At 33.6% G+C, this 10,800-nt stretch overlaps 2 protein-coding genes across 2 annotated transcripts; one reads left to right on the top strand and one right to left on the bottom strand.

Moving 5' to 3' along the window:
* Nucleotides 1-1,367: 1,367 nt before the first annotated feature.
* Nucleotides 1,368-2,746, bottom strand: LOC108213187 (2-hydroxyisoflavanone dehydratase-like). Its single transcript, XM_017384961.2, has one exon. The coding sequence runs from the start codon at nucleotides 2,538-2,540 to the stop codon at nucleotides 1,632-1,634; it is 909 nt and encodes a 302-aa protein (XP_017240450.1). The 5' UTR covers nucleotides 2,541-2,746; the 3' UTR covers nucleotides 1,368-1,631.
* A 6,254-nt stretch (nucleotides 2,747-9,000) lies between these two features.
* Nucleotides 9,001-9,954, top strand: LOC108193961 (probable carboxylesterase 7). Its single transcript, XM_017360827.2, has one exon. The coding sequence runs from the start codon at nucleotides 9,001-9,003 to the stop codon at nucleotides 9,952-9,954; it is 954 nt and encodes a 317-aa protein (XP_017216316.1).
* Nucleotides 9,955-10,800: the final 846 nt, after the last annotated feature.

Below are 10,800 nucleotides of genomic sequence, written 5' to 3'. Positions count from 1 at the left end.
TTATTATCGTGACCTCGCCAGTGTTCAGGTGATAGATGTCGACCATCTTGCAAAACATGACATTTGTGACCATGACCTTTGCACAAACAGATATCAGGGGTTACCCAGGGCTCTTTAGAAGAAATTCTCTCCAACTCAAACATAAAAGACCAGAGTAGGCAGTTCCAGGAACTAGCCTCCACAAATACAGAGAAGAGACACCATTCTGGTTTTCTCAACTAGCTCTCCTGCTAATCGGCTGCTTGAGGAAAACAGCTCACGGACCACCATTCTGGTTTTCTCAACTAGCTCTCCTGCTAATCGGCTGCTGGCAGCACGGAGCAATCTCCTATCCATTTCTCCCTCTGTTTTTTTCATATGACGCTTGACTTTTTCATATATTTCAATGTGCTTTGACCGGGCCTCTAAAATTATTATTTTTAAAATTTTCTTTTTTAAATAAAAATAGATAAAAGATGGTTTAATTCAAAAAAATAATAATTTAAGGCCCGGGCAAAGCATATTGAAATGTGTGCAAAAAAGTGAGACGTAGGAGTATAAAGTTTACTGTACTGATGCTTGATATCAGTTGAATGCAACAAAGCCCAACACTCTGCATTTCTCATCCAATTCATAGAACATAACCAGAGAAAGAATTCGAATAGTGACCAACATGCAGGTTATGTTATGCTAACATAATGATGCATCCATAGTCGACGTCATTTAAAGTCTTACTTCCCAGACTTTACTCATTGCAAAGTAAATAGCAGGTTCAATATAGATCCAAACGAACATCTGATCCTTGTGACCTTGTTATTAAACGTCTCATAAATACCAACCCAAAGTAGAAGCCAAACTTAGGAACTTACAACGGAGACCAAACCAGGTTGTACCAGGCGCCAGCCCACATCCGGATTCTGAGTCTTGAAGAGTAATAGAAATATTGCTAGCAGCCTCGCGAAGCTACAAAAGATTAATGGTAATTTGACACCAGAAAATTTCCAGCCATCACCTTACCATTTATGAAATCTGGTAAACTAGACATAACGGAGGACTCAGCAGCTGAAATTAAATCTGGCTTATATGGCAACAGAAGGGAAAAGCAACGAATCCAGGGATCACACCTAATCAGAAGCTCAAATCTCTCCAGGCTTGTAAATCATATCACAAATAGGTTCATTTGTTTCCTTCATAACCTGACAAAGATGCCACAAGAGCATTGTCAGGAACTTCCATTGTCCACAAAGATTTGCCTCTCAATAACTCATATTACCACACTGAATCCAAGTCTGAAGATCTTTTAACCATGGAGAAACTTTATAGTTTCCGGTAAAAGTATGGATCCAAAAATGTTATGCTCCTAAGGAATTCAATTAAAGCCAACAAGATGAACTTCGAACTCAAATTTCATCAGCCAATATCCATTATTATCAAGGCCTAAAGATTCAAATTCTCTGATACATATTTCAAGGTACATTCGAAAAAATTTCACTCTAAACCTCAACTACGTTTCATTTTTGAAGTAAATAACACATGATTTATTAAACAAAGATAACCTACACAAAATAAAATAAACCTAAGTCTCACGATCTTCTCATTTTATTGATCATTGTCATCTACTAATTCATCCCCGACAGCCTACTTGATTCCAGTCAATTGTTGAAATAACGAGCAATTTTCTCTCGCAACACAGCAGCTTTCTCACAAGCCGGATTAAAAACATGAAACACATGCTCCTCACCTTCGGTCTCAAAAATCTCCGTCTCGCCGCTCCACTCACTTTTCTTCAACGCCTTGTAATAACTCAATCCCCTACTCTTCAACTCATCATTCCCGGCGATACAAACTAACACCTTCCCACACCCAATCTTCCCCATCAAACCCGAATTTGCAGCCGGGTTATACCTCGGGTCATCAGGCCCACTTGTATCCGGACATATCACCTTCCACATTGGACTCACCTCATCATTCCCGAAAAACGGGTGCACCAAAACCATACCCGAGATCTTCACCCCCGGATCCTCCGACCCGACCCGAACAGCCATGTTGTGTGCAATATTCGCACCCGCACTATCCCCCGCCAAAAACACCCGCCCGAAATCCGCGTACTTGTTCAACCACGGGTCGGACCCTTGACCCGACCCGTGACCACCAACCCACTTCAAAACCTCCCAAGTATCCTCATAACACGCCGGAATCGGATTCTCCGGCGCCAACCGATACTCCACCGACACCGCCACAACCCCAGAAAGCGCAACGAGGGAACTCACATAATCCGTAAACAGCTTAAAAAAAGCCGACCCGATCGAAAACCCACCTCCATGGATATAAACCAGGAGCGGCAGCTTCCGGGTCGGGTCAGTGATCTTCGGCAAGAAAAGCCTCGCACCCACTTTAGGCTCCGTCGAGACCACAACATCCCGGGTCAAAACGCCGTCGCTGTTGGGCTCATCGCCGGTGGTCGGAAAAAAAGAGTCGTTAAAGAACCTCTTGACGGCGCCGTTTTTGAGGACCTGAAAGTAAGGAGGGAAGTTGTGAACTAATTCTTCGTCGGATGCCATTGTTGTTTCTCGAAAAGTGTGATGGATTTGTAGTGTGATTTGAGTTTGGTATGTATAAATTCATGTGGTGACTTGTGAGGGGGGTTAGTTACATGAGATTGAATCATAGTCATGTTCCTTAATTTACGTGGAGTAACAGAAAAGTCTCTGTTTTTTTCTCATTCTCTTCTCCCCCAAGTTTGACCAATCTGATGATATGTTCATCGTTTTCTCGGTTCGGTTATAAAATATACTGTATCCGCTAAGTTGTCTTCTTGTTGTCCTTCATTTGTGTTCTTCAGTATTATCACGTAGAAATTTGTCATCTTAAATTAACATGTTATTTTCAATTTTTGCATTTAAAAATAATTATGATTAGTTATGAATTAGAATGAATGACGTTTTTTGAGTTTTCTTCTATATTTTATTCAATTTTAAACAATTTATTTTTATTAGATTTATATGCCGAGTAAAAATCTAGTTCAACTCATTTAAATAAAATTATTTTATTTCTCATGTGATGTACTCCCTCCGTCCTAGGGATGGCAAAATAATCCGATCCGACGGATACCCGATCCGAAACCCGAATTTTTGGATATACCGAACCCGAATTTTTGGATTTGGATTTGGATATGGATTTGATTTTTGTACCCGAAATTTTTTGGATTTGGATATGGATATGACCTCTACCGATCCGAAATCTGATCCGAAACCCGAAATCCTATCCGAACCCGATCCGAACCCGAAACCCGAAAAAAACCCGAATATTATATATATATTATAAATAATTTAATATGAATGTGTGTGTGTGTGTCTATATATATAACATATTTATATTTAATTATTTGGATGAATGTAATATAATACTCTCAATATCAATAGACTAGGTTAAAGGAATAAGGATTTCTATTTAAGACAAATACTTCATTAATAATATATTGTATAAAATATATTGTATATTGGTAATAATGAAAATTAATATGGTTTAAGTTTATATTATTCTAATTTAAACCAATAAAATCCAATCCAATAATCTTAATTTTGAAAAAAAAATACTTAATTATCATAGTTCAGACAGGTTTATAATTTTTAATTTTTTTTTTAAGATATCCGGTTGAAACCCGAATCCGATCCGAAACCCGAAAAAACCCGACGGATTGGATTTGGATTTTACATTTTAATATCCAAACCCGAACCCGATCCGATCCGAAATATAACGGATTGGATATGGATTTCATGAAACCCGACCCGATCCGACCCGATTGCCATCCCTACTCCGTCCCATCCATTTCTTTACACTTTCCTTTTTGGGGTGTCCCACCCAATTCTTTACATTTCAAAACTTACCAAAAATAGTCAATGGGTCCCACCACTTCTCCACTTTTCCTTCCTTTTCACACTACTTTTACTCCACTATCTTATTTTTATACATTAAAAATAAATGGGTCCCATCATTTTACCCACTTTGCTTCCTCTTTTCCACTACTTTATACATATTTATTAATCTCCGTGCCCAACCCATTCGATAAGAAATGGACGGGACGGAGGGAGTATAAAATACGTTTCATATTCATTTCTTTATCATTTATATTTATAAATTTTAATTTATTAGATATTTGTTCGTGTTAAAATCGTAATCTAATATATATTAGTCGACTGGGGATTTATATATATATATATATATATATAGGGTTGCACTCCACACAGAACACCTTAAAAAAAAACAACACAGAACACTGTCATAACACTTCATTTTTCATAAAAAATGACTTGTTAAGGTTATAATTACATAGTTAAGTACTCTCTCTGTCCCTCTCATTTCTTTACAGTTACTATTTTGGGATGTCCCTCTCATTTCTTTACGTTATTATAAATAGTAAGTTTTTCCCATCATTACACCCACTATCTTCCACTACTATCTCATACTCCCTCCGTTTCAAATTACATGTCCACTTTAAAAAAATCACATAGTTTAAGAAAAGTGGATTGTGAGAAAAAAGATGTGTATTAAGTCATTAATTGAACATAATGTGTGGTGTATGGTTGATCTTGGAAATATGAATTTGTAATATGTGAAGGAGAGTTGATTTTGGAAATATAAATTGACATTGAAAGTTGGAGTGGACAAGTATTTTGAAACAAATTTTTTTTGCTAAAGTGGACATGTATTTTGAAACGGAGGGAGTATTTAACAATAAAAACTACTATTACACCCACTACTTTCTTCCACTATCTCAAATCTATTATTAAATATTGGTAGGTCCCACCACTTTACCCACTTTCCATCTAATTTTACTCATTTTTCATACATTGTCTTGGTCTCCGTGTCCCCCTCCAATGTAAACAATTGAGGGGGACGGAGGGAGTAGTAATTAAATTTGATATATGAATTCTAACATCCGAACTCATCCAAATTATTAATATGAAATATTATAGAATCCAGATTAGAATCAAGAATAGAATCCAGAATAGAATCATATAGATATATCTTTTGCACGATTATTTTACATAGAATCATGTTATTTTTAATTTATATTTATTGTTAAACATGGTGGATACTGTTTTTATTCATAATAAAACGTTAATCACCTTAAAATTTGAATTTAATTCAAGTTTTTAATGAGATTCTACATTTGATTCTAAAGTGTTCTGTGTTGTTCTTTTTTTAAAAGTGTTCTGTTTTGAGCATTGGCCTATATATATAAAAGGTCGCGCTTTAGAGAGAACCCATCTTTAAAATAGAATCATAGAAACCACAAAGGTTCTGCTGCAGAACTCTAAATTTTAAATAGATTTTTAGGATCTAAATCTAAATACATGTTTTGTTCATGTTTTTTTTATCGTTCAAAAATAATTTTAAAATATAATACATAGATATTGACATTTTTTTGCATGTGAAGTTCTGCTGCAAAACCCTAACTAATACTTAAGTTCTGCTGCAGAATCCTACTTAATACTAAAAATAAGGCAAGGATTCTATGGTTCTCTCTAATGGTTCTCACTTGAACATCACACACACGGTGTCACTCCACTACAAATCTCTCTTAGAATAAAAACTAAAAATCAAAATAAAAAACTTATAAATCACATCGAAATATATAAAATATGATATGAAAATTGATTATTTGGATCAAATATGGTAGGGAAATTGATTGTTGGGAGATGAAGAAAAATACAATAAAGTCGGATTATAAAAAAACGATTAAGGGATTTGTGGGAGGATACATGTTTATTGTGTGTGGTATATTCGAGACGATCAAGGGATTTGTGGGAGGATACATGTTAATTGTTTGGTTTAGATTAATTTGTAGTTTGTATTAACTTATTATTAGCTTATGTTATTGTGGTAGTTAAAAATAAGAATTATATTCTATTTTGGATATAAGTTAGGTTATGAAAATTTTTTGATTATCATAAATTGTATTTTTGAATTTATATTCGTACAACAGATTATGTTATTAATTTTTGAAAAGTAATATATGTATTTATATAATTTAATTAATTAAATGTCTAAGTTAAACATTGTAGTTATTAAGTATGGAATATTCATACAAGAATGTTAAACAGCTACAATCAATTATAAAAGATTTAAACAACTTTTACTAATGATTATTATTTGAAACAATAAAATTATAAATTATACCTATATCGAGTTGTTATATTTTTATATAAATAAATATTAGAGTAGGTTATGAGAAAAGAAAGGCATAGAGTGCTTAAAATATTACGCCATAAAATCGTCATTATATAAAACAACAAAAATTTATACTTTAGAATATGTATCTTAATTCTAATATATTACATAAAGGGACTTCCTCGATCCTTGTTTTAGTTAATTATGACTTTTATATACATATCTTAAGATATTTCCTCTTCGTTTTTTAGTTGTCACATTTCTATTTTTGTTAATCAAATTGACTAATTTTTGACCAAAGATTATAAGTCACTCTTTCATTATTTAAAAAAAAAACTAAAAATTACATATTAAAGTAGATTAAAAGTTAATTTTCTCAAAAAAAAAAAGTTATTTCCGGTGACGTATATTTTTTATTTTTTCAATAGATAAAATATTAATAAATTTCAGTTAAATTTTGATCAATTTGACTAGTACAATACCAAATGTGACAACTAAAAAGGGACGGAGAGAGTATCAAAAATTTATAGCTACAAACGATAATTTATAGGAAAATTTATACATATTCTTATGACAGCCATTGAGAACCTTATTGGAGTCTAGGAGACTAGGAGTGGTCTCTTTGTGCCTTCCCTTTCCGTTGATGTTGTTTTAGTTGCTGTTTCTCGCAGTGGTTTGTTAGCCTTTGCTATCTGGTTGGTTTGGTGTCATAGTTCTACGTCATCAAACCCAGGTATCACTTGATTACTTCAAATGCCGAGAATATTTAACATGTTTTCAAGTATAAATATTCTTTTGAAAGAAATTACACAAATAGTATCTCTCTAAGTTTTTAAATTTCAAAAGTACAATCAACATTTTTTCAATTTTTTTTATGTTTTTGAAAAAAAACAATTAAATGAATTGCAACTTTAATAACAATACACTATTTTTCGAGTTTCGAAAAAGTTAATTTTATGTTGTCACAGTCAGAAATGAGAATAAAAATCCGAAAATCGGACAATCCAAATTTTCGATCTAAATTAAAGAAAAATATCAGAAATTCCGATATTTGAATAAAAAAATTGAATCCAATATCCTGTCCGGATTTCTTATAAATCTGGATCTAGATTACCACTTCAAAAAAAAATAAAAATCGAATATACGCATCCTATCTAGTTTCTGATTTCTATTAATAAATTTATAATAACTAATAATATATTAAAGATAAATAATGAAATACATAATATATTAAATAAATAATATTAATCCTTATATGATTATGTTTATTAATTGTTTGCAATAAAAAGTGATTTGTACGGAGAGTTCAATGTTTTGGGAGAAATAAAGTAACCCAGAGAATAGAATAATATTATTTGAATGTTTGTGGAGTATTATTTCCTTTAAAATTTATGAAATTCTAAAAAAATATTAATACCAAAATAATGATGTAAGCATCAGATTAGATAACAAAATTATATTTCAATAATGCTAAACAATAATATGTCTTAAATATTATAATTGATGGATTGCAGTTGAGTTGAAAGTAAGTTGTTTTACCTCAAAAAAATATTTAAATTATAATTAAAAGTAATTGAGTCGAACTCGAGTTTGAACTTTTGAATAGTATCAATCTGAGTTCGACTTTGTAATTATTTGATTTTTAAAACTCGCAAGTCTAATCTAGCTTACATTATTGTCTTTGTATTATATGTATAGTTCATACAAGTAATTAGTTATTTCATATATTTCATCGTGTCAAATTTGTTATCTCCAAATTTTTTTCAATGTTTATTAATTTTGATTCGAGTTTTCAAACTAAACTCTACACTCTAAAACTTCCATCGAGTCCAATTTTAAACTTAAAATTAATTCCATATCGCTGGATTGAACCTAAACTTGACTTCTGATGCGAATTAATTCCACCAAATCATATCTCAGTAGATTCTGAATTCATATCATCTACAAATGGTTCTTGGAAGTCTGATCAGAGAATATTTATACCTCATATCATCTGCATACAGTTCTTGAAGGGTCTCATCTGTTCCTGGCTAATCCACCTTATTCAGTTAAATATCAGAGTGCTCGCATGGGGAGTGTTTTTTTTCCAAATAAAAATTTAAACGTCAAATAATTATTTAGAATTTTTTTTAAAAAATATTATGAAATAATACTCTTTATAAAAGTTTCGAAATACGTGCCAAAAAATAACATAAATAGCTTGTTGGGACATAAGAAGTACATATTTTCTGACCAGTTAAAAACAGAATCAACTATTTTAAAATAATAAAAATCAGTGACTAATTAATTAAACTAAACTTTGTTAAGATATTTTACGGTTCTTTAGTTCTTTTACCGCTCTTAATAATTAAAAATAATTTTTAACAAATCTAGTCGATATAACAAGATTAAATGTAACAAATAAAAATAGTCTTTGACAAATTCTGGGAACTTGAAATTTTCAAGCTTGTACTTTATAAAAATGATGTAAAATTCCTGTCGCGTGGAAATTATGCCAAAGCTCTCTCATCTCATGGCAGATGTTTTTATATTGATTATAACAGTGATGGGTAATATTTATTATAGGCAATAATGTAACGAAAAGTTGAAATTTCTTTTAATAATAAATCATAATAAGATACGAATGTGTAATTTATTAGTCTCCGCCGGCCATTACATCTACATGACTACATCCCACTAATCTCACGAGCACGACATACTTGACCAATAATTTTTTAATAATAAAAGTGAAGCATTATTCACTTAAATAATTGGCAATCGGCAATTTCGACACCACACATCAACACTGGCTTATCTCATTTCAAGTTTCAACGATCACTAATTTTGTCACACTTCATTCTCCTTGTAATGGCAGAGCTGGATTATGAACTGCCTCGTTTTATAAGAGTGTACAAAGATGGTACCGTGGAACGATTAATGGGCACGGACACGGTTCCTGCTGGCATTGATCCCGAAACCGGTGTCGAATCCAAAGACGTGCTCGTCACACCAGAGAGCGGAGTATCTGCTAGGCTTTATCTACCGAAAATCAGAGACCCGGCCAAAAAACTTCCGCTTGTGATTTATTTCCACGGGGGAGGATTTTATTGTTTTACACCGTTTTCCACTTTTTACCAGCCATTTCTTAATTCTTTTGTCGCGGAAAGCAACATTATTTTGATATCGATCGATTATAGAAGGCCACCGGAACATCCGGTCCCGGTGGCCTACGATGATTCTTGGAATGCTATCCGATGGGTGGCTTCTCATTGCAATGGCACTGGCCCGGAGGCATGGCTCAGCGAGTATGCCGATTTTGGACGTGTACATATATCGGGAGATAGTGCGGGTGCAAATATCGCGCATTGCATGGCTATGCGGGCCGGGTCGGAGAAAGTTAATGGGCTGGACTTTGATGGGCTGATTCTCATGCATCCGTATTTTTGGGGCAAGGATCCAGTGGGTGGAGAAACGGATGATACCGAAAAAAGGGCCTATATTGAGAAGTTTTGGGTATTAGCATGCCCAACAAGTAGTGGAGCGGATGACCCGTGGATGAACCCGGGTTTGGATCCGAAATTGTCGAGCTTGGTGTGCAAAAGGGCTTTGGTTTTTGGTACAGAAGATGATTTTCTGAAATATAGAGCCAAGTATTATGGTGAGGTGTTGGGTAAAAGTGGATGGGCTGGAAAGGTGGAGGTGGTGGAGACTGAAGGTGAAGCCCATGTGTTTCATTTGTACAAGCCCAAGATTAAGAAGAGCATGGAATTGGTCCATAAAGTAATGTCTTTTATATACGAAGAGAATGCCAATCCTATTTAAACCCGAAATTTAGTGTTACGGGGACAATATAAAAACTTTCGTAAAGTTTAGATTTCTATGTAGCTTCGTTCCCTGATCGTGTATTATGTGTTATAGATGGCATTTACATTTGAAATGTGTTTCATATTACTGTATATGTTATTTAACAAGTTCTGCAACACTATTTTTTAAGAATTGAAAGCTAAGTGTCTTGGTTGCAGGGATGGTATTTTTATCGTCCCGCTCGACCATGATCTGATCCCCGACGACACGAATAGCTAAGCGTTTCGGTTTCGGTTGTTAGTTGATACCAACTGTAAGTTCTTGTACATAGAATAGAATCATAAACCTCCAAATGCATGGATATGTAAAACTACTTTTTTTTTTCTTTTACAAAAAGTTTAGTACCAAACCAGACAACAATCTTTTGATTTCAGTACTAAAAACTGCATTATTATAGGCCAGACTGCGTGCCGAGATTTTGTTAGATATTTATTATTTGATAAGTACTGGCCGAAGATAATCATACCAGTTGCAGTAACTGAAGAAGAATTTCTGTATTCAACTGGATGCAGTAACTACCAAAAAATTTTACTAATAGGGGTCAAGTGTTTTTTCATACAGTGAAAGAAAGTGCCAGGAAACAGAAGATCCCTTTGATCAGATACTCCAATAAGGATGTTTCAGTCAACCATCAAACTCAGGTTCAATTCAAAAGGCACTTCCTTTTTTCCCTTCCCACTAGTTTCATATCATTTGATACAAACCAATAATCAAAAGTTTTGCAACTCAAAGATTCTCCACTCTTTAGTTACCCTAGTACTATAAATTCATTAGAGCTTCCATTTAAACTGCAAAACCAAGAGC

Source organism: Daucus carota, chromosome 1, assembly GCF_001625215.2.
Source record: "Daucus carota subsp. sativus chromosome 1, DH1 v3.0, whole genome shotgun sequence".
Taxonomy (NCBI): Eukaryota; Viridiplantae; Streptophyta; class Magnoliopsida; order Apiales; family Apiaceae; genus Daucus; species Daucus carota.
The sequence above is the reverse complement of the archived record's forward strand: the minus strand, read 5'-3'. Positions and strand labels throughout refer to the sequence as shown.

Coding starts and splice junctions, on each gene's coding strand:
- LOC108213187 (XM_017384961.2), bottom strand. CDS start 2,540: ATGGCATCCGACGAAGAATTAGTTCACAACTTCCCTCCTTACTTTCAG.
- LOC108193961 (XM_017360827.2), top strand. CDS start 9,001: ATGGCAGAGCTGGATTATGAACTGCCTCGTTTTATAAGAGTGTACAAA.